The sequence below is a fragment of the Microtus pennsylvanicus genome, chromosome 7 (assembly GCF_037038515.1).
Source record: "Microtus pennsylvanicus isolate mMicPen1 chromosome 7, mMicPen1.hap1, whole genome shotgun sequence".
NCBI classification, from domain to species: Eukaryota; Metazoa; Chordata; class Mammalia; order Rodentia; family Cricetidae; genus Microtus; species Microtus pennsylvanicus.
This window is the reverse complement of record NC_134585.1, coordinates 16,958,347-16,981,276: the sequence shown is the minus strand read 5'-3', so window position 1 is coordinate 16,981,276 and position 22,930 is coordinate 16,958,347. Positions and strand designations below refer to the sequence as shown.

Below are 22,930 nucleotides of genomic sequence, written 5' to 3'. Positions count from 1 at the left end.
CCAAACTGATTTGTTTTCAAAGCCAAATGTGACTCAGGTGGGCACTGTCACCCCCCCGGGACAAGTTGATGTTTATTGAAATAAACTGTCATCAAGGGGACGGATGCTTCCTGTGTGCAGTAGTTATGGGCACAGCTTAACCCATTTACTACCTGGAGTCATAGAAACTTTAACCTCAAAGGTGAATCTAAGTTTTCACCTGCGATAGAGTTCGTGGACAAGCCTTTCGATAATGGATCTGACATGCCTCAGTGGGACAGTCACGAGACATTTGAACTGAGTTGGTCCCCACTCCCTCAGCCCAATCACATCACCAGGACATTTTTCTACTATGAAGACCCCACCAAGTGGCATCATATCTCTGACGGCAGTATGGAGGGTATTTAGGAAAAGTGATCTCAAGGATTAATACCCATTCTGTAGATTTTTTCCCCCCTCGGATCCACATGAAGATATCCTCAGCAGTCAAGTGTGTGATTCTCAAGAGCCTTCCCCTCTTCTTGCACTAATAGCTGTGTTTTTAAATGCAGGCATCGTTGTCAGTTTTACACTAATAATCGTCATTTGTCTCTTGCGCTTATACATTCAATTAAAAGACATAAAAATGAGTGACCGCAAAAGGCAAATTTTGCTCAGTTCTTCAGAATTTATGTGTCCGCGGCCTTAGGCGACATTGGAGCCTCGCATGTCTGTCTATAAATCCAGTTTATGGATGGATTTGAAAATTCGGCCAACAAAAGTGAAAGGATTTGTCCCCCGCCCCCCAAAGATGATGCTTTCTGAACTTCCTGGGTCTGTTCAAGGACAGTGCCTCACTCTGTACTTTGTAATCCCCAAGGAGAGTGGATTTGACTAGACTCCTTCTCTCTTCACTAAGTTTAGTGCTTCAGATTGAAAGCATCAAAAACTACAGTATGGCATTAAATGCAAACCCGAAACCTGGCTCGCAGATATGCTGAATTCCTCACATACGTAGTCCATGGGCTTGGTTCTTACTGTGCAGATCATTTTAAAGGGGTTGAGACATCAGGACTTCCTAGAGCAGATTTAGAAGCTCCAAATGCCCAAAGCCCAGTTCAGAAAAGGCAATCCTTGGCAATAGAATGATTTCCCTGTGGAGGACAGGGAGCCCCACAGCTGTCAGAGGTTTGCTGGACTCTGGAGCAAGGCTGCTTACTCTAGTCTTGGGAATGGTCGTCACCTGAGCTAATGGGCTCCATGGCGGACTAAGTAAGGATCCTTCTTCCCACGGCTCACAAGCTCACTGTTTCAAATTTTCCCCACTCCAGCGGAGCCATTGGAAGGTCAGCTGTCTCCATGATCCTCCAGGCATCTGCTGGTGCTTTGGCTGGGGTGGACATCTGGTGTCTAATGGAACTGACCAATCCAAAGCCCCGTGATAAATCACCAAGCCAGCAGGATCAAGGAGGAATGGAATGTAACCCTTAACTTGGAATTTCCTTGCTTTGGGCCATTTATGTTGCAAACTTGCAAATGTTTAGAAGTCTGCATCATCTAGTATTTTTCTTCCTTTTGGAGTGACTAGGACTTAAAATAATTATAAGACTTAATAAATCCAGGCCTGGCTCAGACTGGGACAGTAGGATTGTGAGTTCAAGTCCTGACTAGACTGCAGCATGAGTTTAAGGCCAGCTTCAGCAACTTATGGAGACTGTCTGAACAAAAAGCTAACAGATATTCAGGATAGAGCTCAATGAGAGGACACTTCACTACTGTGTGCCAAACTTGAGGCTTGAGGTTCCATTTCCAGTGAAACAAAGTATTAAAATTATCGTTTTAAGGAGGAATCTGCTGGGAGTTGATGTGTGTGTGTGTGTGTGAAAGAGAGAGAGAGAGAGAGAGAGAGAGAGAGACTGTGTTTTAAACTGGTATTTAATGAAGCTGTCTCTTACATGTTCATTATAAGCCTGGTTTTTAGAGAGTGTTTAATATCAGTACCCAAATTCCCTCAGGGCTTGAATCCTAGAACATGCTGTCTCCAAATCTAACTGCTTTTTTTTTTTTTAATGGGCAGCAGGATTTTTATTATTCATGTTGAAACAGAGCCCAGTTCGGCCTCCTTGGTTGGCTGGATGCTACCAGTCATGATTTTTGCTGAAGAGCTCCTAGCACTGGGGCTTTTGGTTTGAAAGGCTCAGAAACCACCTCTTACCATGAGCGAGAGCACTGGTTTCTGTGAAATCACTTCGAAATTTCTCTGTAAACAATACAGACTAAAGATCTTGCTGAATTGGTCTCAACCCAAGGGTTTTGAATGGAGGTCAAGAATGAGAAGCAAACATCACTAAATTTTGGGAGAGGGGCCCAAGGAGACACTCAAGGTCTTAGCCCTCCTTCCTGATACCTGCTCCCCACCCCCACTCCCCAAATCACACTGACTCCTTAAATAATAACGGTTGTGAAATCCCCCAAGAAGCCACGTTTACTCAGGGGAATCCTAAGTTTCAGGAGGGTTTAGTTCGGTCTCCAATTTAGTTTAGTTTCGTCTCCAATTTAGTTTAGTTTGGTCTCCAGTTCTGAGTCTTTGCTTCCAATTTCCTCCAGGGTATTCTCGTCTTTCTAGATTCTTCTAGATTCTAGTCATAGCCTATGCCTCTCTTTACCATGCACCCTGCACCTAAGCTCCCAAGGGAAAGAAAGCTTTAGGGTTTTTAGAATATTTTAATTAATTATTATTTGTATGTGTGTGTAAGTACCTTTGGAAGCCAGAAGAGGGCATTGATTCCATGGAACTGGTTACCGGCAGTTATGAACTGCCCTTTGAGGTGGGTGCTAAGAACCCAACTTAGATCCTCTGGAAAAGCAACAGGTGTTGAGCCATCTCTCCAGAGTCCATAAGAGAAGGGTTTGGAAAGTTATTTTTGAGAGTTTGTCTATTTTATGTATGTGTGTGCAGGCCAGTGGCCAACATTCCAGACAGAATCAGTCTCTCCTTTCACCATGAACTGTCCCGAGGATCAAACTTAGGCCGTCAGACTTGGCAGCAAGCGCCTTTACTCACTGAGCCTTCTTGCCAGCCCAGAGACTAGGGTTTGTGACTTCTCAGATCAGCCATGTCATATAGAGACCCAGCTGGAGATTCTGGGGTCTGGAAATCCTGGGGGTAGAGTGGTTTCCCAGGGCTGGTATCTCCGGGAGACACAGCAACTCACCTCAGATGTATCCTGGGGCTTTGGTGTATTCTCTTTTTCTTTCTTGTTTTTGGGCAGTTCATGTTTGATGCGCTTGGTTCCCGACACTTTTGTTCGGTTCTCGTTTTCCTGTGAATTGTTCTCCTGTTTCCGAGGTTTGATTGGCGGCAAAGGCTTATCTTCTTCTCCCTTGATAAACCTTTCATATGGTAGGATTAACCTGAAGGGAAAGCAGAAGAGATGGTATATCAGATGGCCAGTTCTCATGACAGCATCACTCTGGGCTTGCTTCCTCTTCCTGTACATGATGCACTCTGTAGGGATACATTCTCAGACTCCTCAGGGATGGTGAAGCTGTTAAAGCACCAAGCTCGCTCTCTCTGTCCTATACTTTTCCTATGCTTGAATACTTAAAACAGTTAAATTTAAAAATTAGGCAAAGTAAGCGATTAGAAGATGTAACAATAAAATAAAACAACTGTAACAACATACTGCAATAAAAGTTACATAAATGTAACTCTCCTGAACAAGTCAAGATGGGTGTTGTTTTCTAACTATGGCTGACCATATTGCTGAAACCAAGCAAAGCAAAACCATGCATAAGCAACTTGTTGAGTGACCTCATCACCATGACATGCATACTTCCGGGGGCTTACTCTACGTAATCTACTTTATTAGTACAACTTGGTTATCTGGTCACTTAAACGTGTCCCCGAAAGACTGCTACCAATGGAGGTGGCCAAGGTTGACCCGGTCACCATGGCCCGTAGCACTTGGCTGATTGCCAATGACATCGGCCAATAAGGACAGCTGCTGTCCATGTATTCTTCTGTCAGATGTATACTGAGTACCCACCCTATGCCAGGCACTGCTCCAACTTCTGAAAAGACAGCCATGAACAAAACATTCAAGACCTCTGACCTCATTCAGCTTCTACTCTAAGACAGGCTAGGTACAAGATGCGAATCATTCCATATAATCCCCACCACATCTCTTCAGATTAATGCTCTTATCATCACCATGAGTTTCATGACCATCATCCTTCTCCTGAGATTAAAAAAAGGGCCCAAGGGTTTCCACATCTGTTAGAGCTGGAGTTTGGTGTTCACCTCAAAATGTAGACCCGACGGTATACATTCGAAAGAAGCTGCTATCGTGAAACCCAACCCTAGGTACAACAAACATACGCCACTGAAAAATAGATATATTTTATATGTGTATAACATATATAAAAATGTAAGTTTATATAAGTTATGTACTATACATATATACACACACATACATACACACATATAAAATCACTCCCCACTCCTACACATTGAAGTTCAATTTGGCCATTACAGATCTTGTATCCTCAAGCCCTGAAAGCCATCAGAAGCTCTGTATTTTGGGGGACTGAGGAAGAAGGGGGTGCCAAGTTAGAAAGGGCCCCAGCGAGGAGGAAGCCAGTTAACCACGAAAGCAACAAAAATCAGAGGGCTGAAAACCCCGAGCATTTTAATTACATAACTTTTAAAAACAAAGTGCGTAAAATTGCTCTAAAAAAGAGAAGCATCAAACGGCTCTGGTTTTAATCTGTTCCCTTTGCGACACAGCTCTTGATCTGAACGGGGAAGGAGCTGATGTAATTAAAAGGCATGGATTGCATTACAATCCGAGTTTCGACTTCAGTGATTAAAGTTTCTCTAATGCATTTGGTATGATTAATGACTCACTGTGGGATTAATACAAGACTCAGCCTTAAAAATATGAACCTTAATACAGCAAACATAATTTGTTTTAAATACGACAAGTTGACTCGATGAAGAAAATGTACTTGGCTGACAGAAAACAATCTGTTCAAAGTATTGGGAATCCTTTATTTTTAAACTAGGACTCCAAGGCAAGAAAAAAAAATCCTGATTTGGAATATTTGTTGAGTATCTTAAAATTGGTTTCTGATTGTACAATTTGTCCACAAGCTCCTTAAATATCCACCACCGCTCCAGGCTCCACAGTCAGACAGGGGGATATCTGAGACACTGATGGTCCATTCTTTAACAGCAAAGCAAATTGTGGAAAAGACAAATGCCGGTTTCTGGTATTTTAGGACCCAAATCCGTTCACTGAGCATGCTCAGACAAGGTATGTGCAAGGAGGCATGGATAATACTTTCGAGGCCTCTATCTGGCAGCGGGCCAGCCACGAAGATCAACACAACCCATGGGGGATAGTTATCTTCAGATCCCATTACAACCCGAGTTTAAACATGTTACAGCTGCTCAAACTGGAAACTGCTCTCTTAATGTAGACTTACTAAAATAATATATGGTTGCCAAATACCTGCTTCCCACCATAATATTACAGCGCGTGTTTATATAGGGAAAAGCATAACTACGCAGAAGAGAAAAAGAGGCAGTCTTGTTCATACTTGAATTTATACTGTCTCATCTTTAAAGTCCCTGACTTATTCCCTCCAGTTCCTCTGTTCCTTTGCGTTTTTCTGCCAGGGACTTAGTCCCTTTTCCGATATTGGAAGGTAAGGGCTTTTTGAACCAGGAGCAGAACGCATTGAATATATTTTAAACTGGAAAAATATTTTAAATTGATTTTAATGAAAACACATTTTATTGTCGGGACAGATAGGTTTGTTGTGCTTTTGTTTTGTTGCCATGGGAACCAAGGAGCTCAGAAGCGGTGGTATTCCACCGGCTGCCATTTGTGATAGTTCCCTTCCCCCAGTTCCCTTGTCTGATGAAGACAGTGAGTTTCTGAAGGGCCTTCATTCTTGAGAATGACAGCGCTGAGTGTGAGGAGGAGAAGGAAGGAAAGCAGAGAGCAAGGTGGGGGAGACACCGGGGACCCTAAGAAGACCCTTACTCTGGGTACTGACAGGCTTATGCTAACCTAGCTCTCTAGTATAAACCAAGGAAGAGCATGGTTCTATTCTATCTTACAGTTTTGCAAGTTCATGAGGCTAGGCAATCTCTCTCTCCTCTCTTTCTCTCTCTCTCTCTCTCTCTCTCTCTCTCTCTCTCTCTCTCTCTCTCTCTCATCTTTTCTCATTTTGACTTAACTTAGCAGCTGGCGAGCCTCCAGCTGTACAAAATATATTTCACTTTGCTGGTCAAAGGCCTGAAGCCAGAAGGCAGAAAATCAGGAATTAAATGTTTCTTGTATCTGGAAAGAGGCATGACTAAGGGTAAAACTGAATCCAAACACAAGCGCTGCTTGTTCAAAGCTTGCAGAAGCATGTGTGTGTGTGTATGTGTGTGTGTGTGTGTGTGTACGTGTGTGTGAAGGTCAAACGAATGTGGGGTTTTTTTTCCACTTCTAAATCATTGAAAGATAATTATAGTCACTCAGAGGGATTTAAAAAAAAACCCTTCTAAAATAAAACAAGAGAGGCATCATCAGCTAAACAGAAATCAGTAGAAATATGAGCTCTGGAGAACAGGGCACATTCCCATACAGTGCATAAACAAACCCTGCTTCGTTCAGTGACTTCCGTTTGTGGTGACTTCCTTGAGTGTTGTGTCAGTCCTCCTGTCTCAGAGCAGCACAACTACCCCACCGGATGTGATCTTATCAACCAATTATTAGAAGTTTGGCTTTTTTTTTTCCCAGCACAAGAGGCCAAAAGCTACGACAGGTTTCTGAACATTTCAATGATCAACGCACTCATGTTATCATTAAAAACAGGTTAGCCACTATGAGATCAACATTGCCCAATACAGGAAGCTGTGCAGGTTTGGAGCCTATGAAAGAATGCAGTGTAATACAGCATGCCAGTGCCTCTCAGAGGATGGTTTCTCAAATATTTGTAGGACAACCAAGATTTAATCAGCTTCAAAACTGGACGGATCAAAAGCAAACATGTATCTCCCCCACCCCAGCACATGCAAGAAATGTATCCATTATACGGAAGAAATATTCTCGTCCTGTTACAACTCAGAGGATGTAGGCTGAGTCTCGGGTGGGTGGAAGCGGTGGGCAGGAGAAGAAATACTCTCATTAGTAAATCCATACAGATTCCCCTCCTACATCTAGGTCAGAGATTGAAAGCTGGGGAGATAAATGGTTCTCCCTTCTTGTCCAGATTTCAGATTAGCAAAATGCTTATTCACGATGTCATTAATGGATGGGAACTAGGCAAGCCACCACGCATTTTAAAAAAATAATAATAACAGCTTTCCCTAGGCATAAGATTTGGAGCAGCATGAGATTTTATTTTTCCCCAGGAATAATACAAGAATAACATTTTTCCACCTCAGAGCAGAAACAGTAGGGGAGCCTTTTGCTATCACAGAGATCCTTATTAAATTCAGTCACTGTGAAAAGACAGATTCTAACACCCTCCTTATTCTTCTCCCTTAAGAAAAAAATAAGGAAGACTTAAAAATCAACCCAAGTTAAAATTAACAAATCAATGGCATGATGGCCTTGATTTATTAATGTCTGAACCACTAAATTATCATCATACAAGAAACTGTCGGCTGGAAAATACCGTGGCTTTGCTAAATCTCAAGCTGAATAATGGCACTCAGCACACTAGGTTTTTCGATATGCGTCATCTGATATTATAAAATATTCAATACATTTCTTTCCAGCGGAAGTCAGGGGTCAGCAAATCTATTACTGTAATGTAAGAAATCTGGCAACTCGCCAGCTCTCTCTCCCTTTCATTATTATTTTTTTAAACACTGAGGCAGATAATTTTATATTTACAAAGTCTGCCATCCTCCAGGGCCTTGCCTCTCTTTCTCAACAAAAAAGCAGCAGTCTGATATTAAAGAAGTATGCGTGGGCCACGTCGTTTGCACTTCATACAAAAGAAAAGACGCTCATATTTATTAACACCCCCTCTCTTCCCCTTCAGAAGAGGAAAAATTATGTCGTGTCCCATCCTAATGAGTGACCACTAATGTCTCCTGAATCAATACGTATTTGTATGGATGGAGTGAAGTTTTGGGCCGAAACACTTAGCAAATGGTCCTTAAGAGGAAAAATTAGAACCCATCTATTGATAGAGAGCTCTGAAAAGGATTTTGTAATCATGTCTGGAACTGATTCAATTCAGAGAATTAGGGAAGGGAGTTGGGGGGTCTTTAGGATTGTGTTTGAATCTCAAGCCTTCCTCAGCTAGTTCACAGGCAAACTTACAGTATTAAACTGATTTTTTTTTTTAAAGAATTCAAGTTTGAACATGTGCTATAAACTCTGGAGCAGAACAATTTAGGGGCAGAGATAATAAAACTAGTGTGTATGGTAGGCCAAAATCAGGACTGCTACTCTTACATTAACAGGGTTCTTTGTGGCAGCAGAAAAGAAACAAGATGTTGGTTCCGCTGGGGCTTCGGACCTGACCTGACCCCAAATGGACTCATTACATCTCTGAGTTGATTCCAGGCTTGATAAATTCTAAGCCTTGGCCAGACATTTCCCTTCTGAGGCAGGAATTGAAAATATAGCTCCGCTGTGAAGCGTGGGAAGCAATCTTTCATCAAGTATGAACGGGTGAAATTGGCTCTCCCTTTGTGAAGATGGAGCATGCACCCTCACTAAGGTACAAATGAGTACCGAAGCCGGGACTACACACGCTGCCCACCTCTCTAGGTGCGAGCCCATCCCTGTGAAAATGGCACGGTGGTATTTAGTTATCAGAGAACAAGACCAGAAACCAGACACACATCTGTGCTCTGTGACCCTGTGGAGCAAGGACGTTGTCTCTTCGACGGAGACAACGTGCTCGAAGACATCGGCACCGATGTCGCATGACTCTTGCAATTTGCTAAGCCAAGCTCCGTTTGAGAATGACCAGGTCCTGACCGATATTTTCATATTATGGTGCTAATTTTGATAAGAAAGGAAAAGAACAACATAGATCTGCTAGGCAGGACTTCCACTGGGGTGGCCATCTTCATAAAGAAATATCTCCTTGGGAGACAGCCTATCTGATGGCACCTGCCCATGTTAAGGGAGTTCTAGGCTCCAACAAAGCTGTCTAAGAAATCAGGGTGAGGGCTGGAGAGATGGCTCAGTGGTTAAGAGTACTGTTATTCTGGAGGTCCTGAGTTCAATTCCCAGCAACCACATGATGGCTCACGCCCAGCTATAATGAGATCTGGTGCCCAGAACACTATATACATAATAAATAAATAAATAAATAAATAAATAAATAAATAAATAAATAGAAACCAGGGTGAGCCTTCTCTTCTTCTCAGAGGCAACAGGTCTGTGGACTCCACATGGCCATTCAGCCAAGGGTCAACCTGTCATATCAGAAGCAGCCCCATAGCTGGAGAGAAGGGCACACTCCTTCTGTCACGTATACCACAAGAGGCTGCCAGAATGCTTCAGGAGGGGTTGATCCCATCTATGAGGCCCGATTTGCTATAAATGGTAAGGGAGAGCCGAGAACGCCTTCTCTATGAAATCTCGCCTCCAGGACTTAGTGCCAGGGGCCGTGGTTTCCCATGGTCTCTCTGGTGGAGCTCTTCTCAGCTAGGCTTCCTGATGTTGGCTCTCTACTCCTGAGGATTTCTGCGTCGGGGCGGATGACCACACTGAAGAAAGCTAGAATGGGTTTCCGGAAGCAGACTCGATGCCTCTGGGATTACAATACATGCTCATGACAGGAAACAGACCATAAAGAGCACCTAGCTCTCCATAGTGCCAGACGGCACTACCAAAGATGGTAGCGATTATTCTTCTCAACGGGAACACAATGGCTACCTCTGATGGGAGTGGCATGGACCCATTCCACGGGCAGAGGGACATCGTTTCAAGAATAATCAATAACGCGCCATACGCATTCCACAGACGATGGCAGGCAGAGGCCTTATGGAAAAGTCCACTGAGGGCCATGGTGCGGTCTCCTGGCACGCTAGAAGCCGCCACTGGCGCCAGGGCTTCTGAAACCTTCACCAGTTTCTCACAGCAGCTCATAACTTTGGCCAAACTTTGTAACAACTTGTACAAAAACACAATGTTCCAGGAGATTTTTCTCAGTGGCCAGGCTGAAGATATGTTTTAATGGTAAACAATTACATCCCTTTTGTCATCCGAGCCTTTTCTTCTCCTTCTGCTTTCTCTTTTGGAAACATGCTTTCTGGATTTTCAATAGTTCCTTTGTGGAGGCACCGGGCCTGTTACTCTCATAATTGAAAAGATGTTTGTGCAGTGGCATGCTTGAGAATTCGGTTCCTTAATCTTAATGATAAAGCCCCGGGGAGAGAAAAATCATAAGGAGAGAAAAATCCTAAGTGGAAACCTCTTGTGATTTATCAGGAAGAAAAGGGGGCTAACACACAAGATCTATTCTCCAACTTAAATTCACGCTTGATGGCAACGGTCAGTAAATTTCAGACTGACCTGTAAAGTTTCCTAAGCACTGCTGTTAAGTGCAGGAGGCCAGGAGGGGATAAAGGACACAATGAGGGGACGGAAAGGAGCTGGTAAAAGGCTCAGATAAGGAAAAGGGCTGTTTGGCAAGCTTTTGGGGGAAGGGGGCGGGAAAAGAACTTGCAGTGGCTTCCAGCACAGACAGCAGCTTGAAGAGTGTCTGCCTGGGGCTGTTTCTACCCTCACAGCGTAAACTCCAACGTCTATTAATTAGAGCGCCAAGCTGGAGGCAAATTTAAGAATTTTTAAATAGAGATTTTTCAGATGTTGCTGCTTACGCTGAAGAAGAAGAGGAGGAGGAGGAAAAAGGCTTCTACCCATTCATTCATTCATTCGCTTTTTTATTTTAACTTTGGGATCTGGCTAGAGCCTTGTTTTCGTTTTTTTTCCCAAGTTTCTTGAACTACCCAGGTGTTGGGAAGTTACCAGAACAGTTTAGGCATGCTGAGTAATCTGAAGTGAGGCCGTTGGGGGCGAAATGACCTGGCTTGCCTGTGGGGAGAAATTCCTTCCGGATGATAAGAGGTCACCTGAGCTAGTGAGGGAGGGGACACTGACCAGATCCTGGTCTGTCCAGGGAGCGAGCCTGGGGAGGGGTATACAAGGCAGGCCAAGACCAGCTATGCAGATGCAGCAGCAAGTGTGTTTGGCTCTCTCGGGCCACTGGCTGTCAGTAAGGGCCAGCTGAACCTCTGGTACTGAGAGCTTGCTAAGTAGCAGTGTTACAGAGAGGGGAAGACGAAGGCATCCACTCGCTTGGACTCCCGTGACAAGATGGTGGACTAAAGGCAACTATAACTTCGCTCACAATTCCGCCCTGGGTGAGGAATGGAGTAATCCACCTGTTTGATTAAATCTCTGGGCAATGAGAGGGCCAAGCATCATTACGCGCCTCTGAGTCACACAATTGGGAAACCAGGCCTCAGAAATCATCATCTCACCCTCTACCCCTGTACAGGCATCTGGAAAGGGACTGTCCTCTCAAAGATTTTCACTCTGTCTTAGCGTGTCCGTGATACAGAACTGGGTGTTCTGGGAAGCTTCGGGGGGGGGGGGGGGGTGATGTCACTTGGTCTTTGCCCTAAAAACAGTTTAGTTCTACATTTGATGGTGGGCATAAGTTCTAACCCTACCTCTTTAAGATCCAGTTTGGATTCTCAATCCCATAGAAAGGCTCTCTGCCTTCTAAACTCTTGACTGTCTAAGGCTCTGTGCCGGCCCGAGTCAGACCTCTCCATAAGTGAGATTAAGCCGCTAGTCACTGCAGCTTTAACGAACCAACCATGGTCCCTGGAGGTGGCTACCCAGTGAAGGCTCAGACCCTGGGCTTCGGGACACCCCCCCCCCTCGCTTCCTTATCCATCTTAGCCACCAATGTACCAGCGTATCAAAGTCCTTCTTTCCTTTCTTCTAAATTATATTCAGTGAATATAAAATGACTCTTCCAAGGCGAGTTCACCAAACTTAATCAGCAGCTGCCCTGCTTCCCTAAGCTTTTTTATGAGCTGGTAACACAGTTCACAGATGCGCCACGCTATAGCAACAGTGTAGGAGGAGGGGCTTAGGGCCCTCATACCTATAACATTCTGGGATCCCGTCTGTGACTTTCTCAGCCATGTATTTATTAGCCTGCAGGGTGTCCTGAACCAGACAGGAGCAAGGTGAGAACTCACCCTGACTCTCTTACCCTTGGTTATAATTAGCTAAGTTGCTTTTTCTTTTTCTTTCTTTCCTTCCTTCTTTCCTTCTTTCCTTCTTTCCTTCCTTCCTTCCTTCCTTCCTTCCTTCCTTCCTTCCTTCCTTCCTTCCTTCCTACCTTCCTACCTTCCTACCTTCCTTCCTTTATTATTTCTTTTTTTCAGAACCTGAAAGATTTGGGGTATGATTTTAAGCACAGTGCTTGTCTTACTCTGAGCACAAAGCCTGCCCCCCTCTTCCTCCCCATCACCCTCCAGCAAGCTAGGCAGAGCCTCTGGGCTGTCTGTCACTCAGCTTCTGCCCCCTGCATCTGGGCGGGGTGTGGCTCCTCCTCAGCCTCTCCACAGTAAGCAGTTTGAGCCAGGAGGAGTGACAATCCTGACCAAGGAACCCTTCCGGGAAAGCAGAAGGTTAGAATTTGAAATTGGGCATTATGCATGCGAGAAGATGAAGTATAATGGCTCGCTTCCCTCACAAGCAAATACATTTGCTTCTGATTTTGATTTTCTAAATACTCAGAAAAGCACATCACAAAGAACTTTAGCCTTGATGCTTCCTTTGCAAAAACCCTAATAACATCTTCATGTTTTCCACACAAACAGAAAATTAAAACCAGTAATCTAGTATTTTGTGTAAAGATTCCCCCTCCTTCTTGTGCTTCACAAACATTTTTTTTAAAAAAAAAAGGGAGAAAATTTGCATATGAAAACAAAGCCTTTAAAATGAATTACTATTCCAGAAAAATCAAGCTATGGTCCACAGCCATTTTTGTTTTTGTTCCTTAACTGATAAAAATAGGGCAATTCAGGGCATCTTCAGGGTTGGACAAGAAAGAAAATGTGGCCCTCGAAGAGCCGTTTGCCCAGGAGAACACAGGCGTTTCCTTGGCGTCATCTTCTACAGTAACTTAATCTATAAATCTCAGCAAGAAATGTTGAAAGCAGCCACATTTCATAAGCTTTGCTGAGTCTGAGACATCTACATAGCAACAGCCTCGCGATGGGAAAACACGCAGGCTTTTTATATTGGTAATCATCTGTAACACGAGCAATTAAGTACAGTACTAATGGACTATGGCCAGGAGCCTGGTACTAATATTAAAAACTGACAGAGATGAATAGGTCTAGAAGCAAAACCAGGCTGACAAAGACATTTTTATGAAGTGCTTGGACCTATTTGATTTAAACCAATCAGAGACAAGTTTGGACGAGTAGGGCCCTCAGCGACAGCAAGGCCTTCACAGCCATTGTACAGTCTCCGCCTGTGCCTTAAATAAAAACACCCATTGATTCATTTCCACAGCCCGCACTTTTATTATTGCGCTCATTAATAAACCCAAAGTGCCCAACTAATAATATACAAGTAACATTTAATGAGGAACTGGTGAGGGTTTTTTTTTTTCCTTGTAGTAAAACAAAAACATTTACTGGAATCACAAACCACAGTGCATAAAAAATACATCAGTAGATAATGTGATGTAGATCACTTGTTCCTCTATCATCTTCTAGAAGAGCGAAGTGGGGGGGAGGGGAGTGGGGAAACGACAACTCTCCGTGTTAGAAGGCAAAGAGTAAGAAACCATGGGAAAGTGGCTGCGGAGATGGCTCGGCAAACGTGGGGGCCGGAGTTTGAAATCCAGTGCTCACGTAAAACCCAGGGGTAGCAGAGCACTGATGACCTCAACACTATGGGTCAGCGACAGTCAGATCATTGGAACTGACTGGCTAGCCAGCTGAGCCAGAGGGATGAAAAGATCCTGTCTCTAAGAATAAGGTAGGGGCCAGTGTGATGGCTCGGCAGGTAAAGGCACGATTTGCCGCCATCAACTCCGATGACCTCGGTTACACGCACACACGCACGCGCGCACACACACACACACAGAGTGATCTATATAGACAGACAGATGAGAGAGAGAGAGAGAGAGAGAGAGGAGAAGAAATGACAGAAGTAGAAGTAGAAAGGGTTCCAGTGGTTTTGACTCAGCTCTAGAAGGCTGTAGAAATCCACCACAATGTTCTGACCTCTCTCAACTTCCCAGGCTTTCTTCAAAATGGTGGCTCGTTACCAAAGCAGCCAGCCGTTTTCTCTATGGCCAGACAACCAGTGACTAACAAGAATGAATGAACATGACAGGTATAGCTTTAGCAAGAGGCCAGCCTCTTCTTTGGTCAAAGCCCCTGAACTGATCTTAGTGTCTTCTGTCCTTCTCTGGGGAACCAGTTAAAGAGCAGACACTCAAAGCAGTACATCCCAGCCTCTTTGCCGTACTATGGCCCTGGGGTTATTGATGATTTCTTAAAGGGCACCATCCTGCTTTACTTTCTATTGCTGTGATAAAACCATGACCCAAAAGCAACGTGGGGAGGAAAGGATGCATTTGCCTTGCTCATTCTGATCCCAGTCCGTCACTGAGGGAACTCAAGGCAGGAATTGAGAAGCAGGAACTGCGATGCAGGAACTGCCGCAGAGGCAGGGAGGAAGGCAGCTTACAGGCTTGCTCCGCGTAACTGGCTCCTTTACCATTTTTATACAGGAACTCCCACCCAGGGGTGGGTACCCCCACAGCCTGGGCCTTCCACATCAGTCACTAATAAAGAAAACGCCCCACAGATGTGCCTACAGACAATCTAACGAAGGCGGTTCCTCAAAAGAGATCTCTTCTTCCCAGCTAACTGGCTGTGTCAATTTGCCAAAGAAAACCAGGGTAATCATGATTGGTTTAAAAGAGAGGGTATTGATGTATGCAGAGTCTACATTAAAAGCCAGATCTTCAAATATTAGTAACTATTATTTTAATTAAAATAATTTATTAATTACTAATTGTTCGTGACAATTTTTGTATTTGATCGCAAGTCTACAACAGTCTTGACAGCAAAAGGCTATTACTGAAGAAAGGCCACGTGCTTGCAATCAGTGCAGACAAGGAACATGCTACCCTAGGCTGCAGGCTCTGCACCCTCCTGCAGGTGTGGCCAGACACAGCTCAGAACTTCCTGTGGTAGACTCCCCTGTGCCATTGGACTCTGACTTCCAACTCCAATTCCCCCCTCCAGTGCTATCATATGGAAGCTTAATGGGATGTCCTGTTTATCAGCTATCTTCCAGATGGGATCCTGGGAACGAGAGTAAGGCAGAAAAGACCTCTCTCCCTCTCTCCTTGTTTTCCTAGATGCTGCTGTCACCCATAACCCTTTATTCTAGACTCTCTTTTCTCTCAACAGTACCAGAAGCCCTTGGACTTAGTCAGGCTTGAGGTTCCCAGAGCTGCTCCCTGAGGTCAAAGAGTAACAGGGCTGTTTGGGTGGCTCCCCCTGTCTCCACCTCTTCCAGGCACACTCCTGAAACTTGTGGGTGGAGCCATCATGACCTCTCTCTACTCCCAGCCCAGGGAACCTCTAGGGTTTACTCCGTGCTGCGTGCCAGCACTTGAAGCCATCCCCTACAATTAATTCTCTGAAATTCATCAATGAAAACTCAGCGTGACTTTCAGTCTCCTCCCAACAACCCTCCCTCAAACACTGACCCGAGGCGTTCTAGAATGGGAAGACTGTACTATGCCTCTTAGAAAAGGTAATCCGGTGGGAGATCAGACCTTTACGGAATGTCTACACTGCTCCTACGAATTCAGAATGAAAAGAAGTTTAAAACACCCTTTCACAATAGGCTGTAGTGGCGAGGCCTTCCCAAGCTGCCAGCTGACATCGCCTGGAAGTCTTCTACCCTTAGAAATGGCAGATCAATAAAGGCAGTACATTGTCTTTGGAGTTACATTCAACTCTGTGGCTACTCTTGCAAAGCCTCTTGAGTTCACGCACACACACACACACAAGGTTGGAGACCTAGCTTAGCATATAAGAGCACCAGTTGCTCTTCCAGAGGACCTGGGTTCAGTTCCCAGCACCCACATGGTAACTTTTATTACTGTCTATAATGCTAGTTCCAGGGGATCCAACTCCATCTTCTGGTCTCTGCAGGCTCCTTTACACAAGTAAGAGGCAAAATTCTCATGCACATCATTGGAGAAAAATGAAATACACACACGCACACAATTTAATACTTCTCTCCCTCCCAATTCTTATCTACTTCTGACCGTGTGATGCCTTGTAAAATTCACTTAATTATGGGGCTCAGTTTTCAAGAAGGTGAGCAGGCTGCAGCTCTGTGGCTCCTTTGGGCAATTTTATTTGTCACTGGGTCCTTTTAAGATTAATGGTTCGGGCGCTGGAAGTTTTGAAGCAGAGAAAAGTGTATTTTTATGTTTCTAAAGGCCGTGATTTGATTAGAGGCTCCTAAACCAAAGATAAATAGGTTACAGGAGCCTCCAGGACTGTGGGCGGAGCCCTCGCCTGGGGAGGCATTGTATTGGGGATCAGCTGCCCGGTACAGTGGGTAACAAGAATGTGTGGGCTTTGGTGTTAAGAACTAAGAGAAATCACAGTCACATTTATATTAAAAAAAAAAAAACCAGTGCTACCAAGAGTGGTAATTTGAACATCTATTATTGATGTTTAAGATTTCTTCTGGATTCCAACAGGGCCAAGGCAGTCTCTTGGGAATACTCTGGGGGAAATTTTCATGAGGTACTAAACCCAACTCAATTTACTCCTATTATTCTGAAACAAGCATTCTAGCGTTTGTGAGCTGGCCACTTAGTTAAATGAGATACGGATAATCCCAGGCCTGAACGTCAAGGAAATGTGGTGACCATCTACTGTGGGTGGGGAGTCATGAAGGATGCTGTGAACCACCCACAGTGGGGGTCATGGACTCTGGGTAAAGACGGCTGGACTGGGAGAAAAGTAGTCAGCAAAATGAATATTATTAGCACTTTAACTTTTGGCCAGCATTTTAATTGCCCTGTTTAGCTAACTCAGTGTAGCTTGACTTCAGTGTATGCAATAGATATGATTAAAACACATGCGAAATCTTCATCTGGCCTCTACATAGCAGGTATGGGTGTGTATGCGTACATAAACACACACACATGCACACACACACACACACACACACGCCCACACGCGCATGCACACACTCTCTCTTCTCTAGTTGAACTCTCCTCCAGTTCTGCATTTGAAGCCAGGGAGCTTTCTTGGGCAGATACACCTTTCCTTACTTATGTCCTTTCCCTTAGGGTATTTTATGACAGCCACAGGGAAGGAAGGAAACGACAACAGACCAACAGAGGAAAAATTCCTCGTCGTCCTCTGGCTTTCGCCAATGATACACACGTGTGCACATTTCTTCAGGCAGATGGAAGTGTACACACATTACCGAGCCCCTCCCCACCTACGGGGCAGTACCAGCTGTAAGGAAGCTGGTACAACCTGAACATTTAGTATGGGCTTGAAGGATAGCGCAAACGCCGTTTATGAATTTGTAGCCAGTAGGCACAGTGTCTTTATCACACAGCGTCCATGGGGGAGTGGGATGGGACACGACTCCTATCCATAAAGCCTTCTACAAAGGCTCTGCTAATCTTTCTTGGTTACATCATTGGTACTTTTCTGAAACAGGTAGAGATTATTAGAGAACCAAGCCATGCAGACTTCAGCTCGAAATTGCCTTGATTGAAAGAAAGCATATCTATTTGTTAGTGAAAAAAACCTCACAACAAGGTAAACACACGGACATGCTCTCTGGCAGTGCCGTGGTGCCGAGGAATGCCTGCTTCCCAGGCCTCCGTCATGGCAACATTTCCCATCTTTGTTTTCCAGAAGGCAAAAGATCTCACGGTAAATGAGACTCCTGAGAACACCCCAGCAATCCACACTCGTTGAGCGGGGGAAGGGCACTGCCAGACAGGTGGCCACGGGACAAACCCTAAGTAAAGGCACATCTAATTTTAGTCTGGGTAACCAGAGAACATGCTATGGAAAGGAGCCCGCCAGGATGGGGGCGGGGGCGGGGGAGGGGGAGGGATTTTCTGCCTTCCCAAAGGTCTTTTGAGATTTCCCCTATCTTGTCTTTGTCCAGCGTCGTCTTCTAATGAACACGGTTTCATTAAGCGAGAATGTTTGCGGGAGAGGGCCTCTTACCTTTCGTAGTGTCTACGAGTGCAGGTGGCCGCGCTGGTGCTCCCCGGGTTCCCACCTAACTCGTCATAAATATGTTTCCATTGGCGGCGGGCTGTTATCTGGAAAGACGGCAACAAGAGATTCAATCTAGCACCAGGCTCATATATAGGCAACATTCAGAAGAGAACAGACTGCTCTGGACAGCCATAAACAGAGGCTCCAGTGAGCTTAGGGGATGGGGGTAGGGGGGGAGAGACAATGGCTTTCAAACAAGATCTCTCATTTAGCAATTTAAAAAAGGGGGGGCTTCCGACTTTTGGTGCTGTTTGCTTTGCTAACTTCATCTAAGGCACACCCCCACCCCTCAGCTATTCATACAGCTGTTTGCCTCCAAGGTCCCAAACACACACCCTATCCCTTTATGCTATGTGATACAATACAAAATAAAGTCCCAGTTCAGCTGAACCGTATGCTAGTTCAGTGGCTTAAATGGGTCGCGGTTGCCACTGCCTGAAGCTAGTGGAGGCGGAGGGCCAGCCACACTACTTAAAGAAAATATGTTTTCACCAAACATGTTTATGCATCTTCCGACTCTTTGAACCATACAGTGTGCTTCCTGCTTTAAAAAAAACACTAATAAAATGACCATATAGATTAATGAAAGTGATCAAATTGGTAGAAGAATTTATAATCATCTCCACTTCCTCCCATCACTCAAGCGAATCCTATCGAATCTGTTTTTATTCACACTGAGCTGGAAAATGGGATATTAACCAAATCCCGTGGAAGGGAACATATTCCAAAGGTGAAATGCTCACTGTGTACGCAATCGAGTTGAGTGAGTAGAAACAGAACAAGCAAGATCCTGCTCTCTACAGCATGGTCTTTCTTTAAGTTTTATTCTTAAATTTTACCGTTGTCCATAGATAAAGGTATTGCGAAACAACAATTTTGGAGGCGGGGGAAGGACTCACACAGCTTGCCCACCACACCTACCCTGCCTAGCGTTCCTCTGAAAATAGGACCGGACAAGTTCTGAAGTCCGTGTGGACATTGCTAAACAGGATTCAGGAAAGACGCCTTATCGGGTGTGTGGGGGACAGGGTGTTGGGGAGGTGCCATTGTGGTTTAATACAAACAGGGTAGAAGGCTTCTTTTCAAAAATACCGCTGTCAACGGAGGTCACAGGGAGGAACTCTTCAGTCTACGATACATGCTGCGTTACTAATCCTAACTAAGGAAGAGGGGGTAATAGCAAAATGGCGCCTTTGCCATGTTTAATAAAAGAGGTCCTCCTTTTTCTGTAAACCCCGCTATAGGCCAAGTAAGGCCCCCAGACAACGTGAAGTCTTACACTGTTCAATTTCTCAGGAAGTCATCTTAATCATCTGACTTCAATATACAGGGCCACCTAGTACGCATAGCAGCAGGGAAAACGATGTCAAATCCTTCTGTGTGTAGCTCAGTTTAGAGTTAAATTTCTCTCCTGACACTGCAAACACAGTATTATTATATGTCTAATCGCAATCTCCATCCAGTTTGGAAACGATACAGTCTTGAGCTGATCTATTCTGAGGCTGTCAATCCCCATCCACCCCTACCCGCACGCCCACGCCCAAAAGGCAAAATCCCTCTCCTCAAAAGCGCCTGGTACCGAGGCCCTCATTTGGATGACGAGAGGGCACAGGACACAGGACCACAGCAACAGCCTTCCTGTGCCCCTGTCATCACACCTAAGGCAGTTCCCACTCTGGTCATCTGCGCCAACTGCCTCTTACATTTTATAGTCAACAGTTTGCGCCTCTATCGAACCCTTGCGATGTCTTAGGAGACAGGCGTTGGGATCTCAATCATAGGGAAAGGGTCTGAGATTCAAGATGGAGGCACCACTTGTCTAGAGACCCGCGGCACAAGAAGCAGTAAACCCAGATCCATACAGTCGCCTTCTGGTGCCAAGAGCCAATGTCTTTGTACTGTTACCAAAGCTACCACCCATCAGTCAGGATGATCTGGGAGACAACCCATGCTGGGGATGAAGGATTTTTCTGGGTCCTCAGCCTTTGGGTTTGGGGCAGCAACAATCTAAAGGTGATGCAAACAGTTCTTTCTGATTTTCTCTCGCATACTGAAGTTAAATGGTTCCATCTGAGTTGACCCTTTGTCTCTCTAGGTAGAATGGAGGAGCTATTCTCACTGCTGAGTCATTTTGGGGGGCTGTTATTTCCCACGGAACTCATTCAAGATGCTGGGGATTCAGGACATGGCCTACATCACATCCCATTTTAGGACAGCACTGGGTAGAGAGAGTGATGGAAGCAGAAAGGGAAAAGAGGGCAGAGGACAGAGGAAATCGGGGTGGATAAGGCATTGAAGCTTCCTAACTTAAAGGGCAGCGTGAGTCCAGACACCACAAAGGATAGTCAGGAGGAGACTACACCCCAGACCGCAAGAAGCGATCTGGATACACACGACAACCTCATGCGGGGGACGGCTGAGAACCACTTCTTTCTCTAGTGTAGGTACAGCTGTAAGAACTCGGAAAAGGACACCACCACACCCGTTCAATTCAGCAGTCAGGCATTCATGGCTTTCACATGTGTGTTTCCAAGGTGATCTCTGGAGCCCAGGTGCTATTTTGGATGTATATAAAAAGGAGTTCTCTGTGTGGTCATTTGTCTGAGAAAACAAGGCTAATGAGCGGAAGAAAACCGATCCCTTCCTCAGCTGTATTGATGAAACTATCCCGTTGTTTCAAAAATGTTTGGGGAGGGATTATAGAGACATAGCTCAGTCAGTAAAATACTTGTTCATAAGCATGAGGGCACAAGTTTCTTCTCTAGAACGTCCATGGACAAAGCCATGGGTGGGGTATTTCATGCCTTTAACTCCGGTACTGGCGAGGTAGAGATGGGTGGATCTGGGGGTTGGGAGGTTCACTGGCCAGCCAGTCTAACCTACTTGGTAATACCAAGGCCAATGAGAGACAATGTCTCAAAAACAAAACAACAACCACAAGACTCCCCCACTCACTCCCCTCCCGCAAAAAAAAAAAACAAAATAAAAACAGTGACAGCCTATCATCTGGACACGATGTGACCATTGCATTCACTCGAGAGTGAATTCATATAACAGCTCTGGTTCCTGCACAAGGCCCACACAGGACGAAGCCAACACGCTCCGTCGGCATTCCAGCAGGCATTTATCAGACGCAGTGAGTAACGAAACAAAAGCCACTACCAACAAAACAAAGAAATCAAAAAAAACAAAATAAAACACACCCACACAAAGAAGACGTGAAGTAGGAAGAGAGACATGATGGGATGCACCCGCAGGAAGTGGAAGTGGGGAGCTGGGGGTGGATCCACCAAGAATATTATTCATATGCCTTAGATTGTGAAGCAGTAAATCAAAGATATTCTCATTGTAAAAAGGTAGAGGGCATCTGAGGAAATACACCTAAGGTGTTTTACACACACAGAAATGTACTTACACAATTACACACATGTACATACACACACAGAGAAAAGTACAATTACACACGCAAACATGTGTAGTTCCGCACTTACACATACACACACGCACACAGAGAAATATACTCACACAATTACACACCCACCCACAACCACCCCCCCACACACACCAGTTTTTGGACAGTCACTTTTTAAAGCACAAGTCCTGTAGCCTTTCATTTCTCTACCTTTTAGGTCACAGGGATGACATCATGCTGGCACTTGGGGCTCTAGTGAAGATGACAGAAGCAGAAGCTTTTTTTTGGATGTGAGTATTCCCAGGGGATTAAGCCTGGGAAGTCAAGCACAAAGTCAAGGAATGCATGTGCTTGCACCTAGCCTTGCTCAGGCTGCCTGAGAAGCAGAGTTTTGTGTGGACACCTTGAGGGCGGGCTGAAATCAAGAAGGATGACTTTTTTATTCCTGGTAGTACTCCAGGAACTGAAGCCATTCAAAACGACATGACATCATCCTTGGGCTGGACAGTTCAGAAGGAAAGCCGAAGGCTGTGTATGTCCAGAATGCTAAGCATAGAGTCAGGGGATGTCTTCAAATTGATGTCAGAGCCAGAATCTGATGGCAAAGCATAATCCAGCAGGAAGACCAGGGACTTCTCCCAGATGAAAACATCATGCAGCTGCCTTATTGTTGGGGGCCTGGGGAGCACTAATTTGATGGTACCTCCTTCTGTTCTGGGGTAACATTCCCTCAACATGCACTGTGCTAATACTACTGTTTCTCAGAATACTGTTCTGGGTTTTCTGTCAGGTGGTCAGCCATGGTGAAATCATCTTAACAGACTCTAGCCGATGTCCTGCCTCATATTTCAAATACTTCTCTAGTGGTAACTGTTTGCCCAGACACACAGGAAGGGACCAAGCTTTACTCTTTTCTGCCTCTTATGGGGAGCTCTACGGTCTAATATATGTGGGAGGAGAGAAGTAGGCGAAGACTGTAGCATTACTAGCAACCAATCAAAACACTCTGGATGCAGTGTTTTGTTTTTTTTTTTTCCTTTGCAGCTCTTAATATTCTTTCTTTGTTTGGTATGTTTTTTTTTTTTTATTGAAAGAGGGAAAAAAAAGAAATTCCCGCCTCCTCCCAGCCTCCCATTTCCCTCTCCCTCCTCCCACTCTCCCCCCCCCCCACTCCTCTCCCCTTCCCTCTCCAGTCC

The 22,930-nt window shown here is 44.9% G+C and overlaps 1 protein-coding gene across 4 annotated transcripts in view; it reads right to left on the bottom strand.

The window, feature by feature from the left end:
- Positions 1–22,930, bottom strand: part of Arid5b (AT-rich interaction domain 5B) — a 174,827-nt gene that overhangs the window by 3,481 nt on the left and 148,416 nt on the right. For all 4 annotated transcript variants that reach the window (XM_075980059.1, XM_075980060.1, XM_075980062.1 and 1 more), the window contains 2 exons: positions 18,269–18,366; positions 3,174–3,372 (listed from right to left, as the gene is read on the bottom strand). In XM_075980059.1, coding sequence (XP_075836174.1) covers positions 3,174–3,372; positions 18,269–18,366 — 297 coding nt within the window. The remainder of the gene's footprint in view (positions 1–3,173; positions 3,373–18,268; positions 18,367–22,930) is intronic.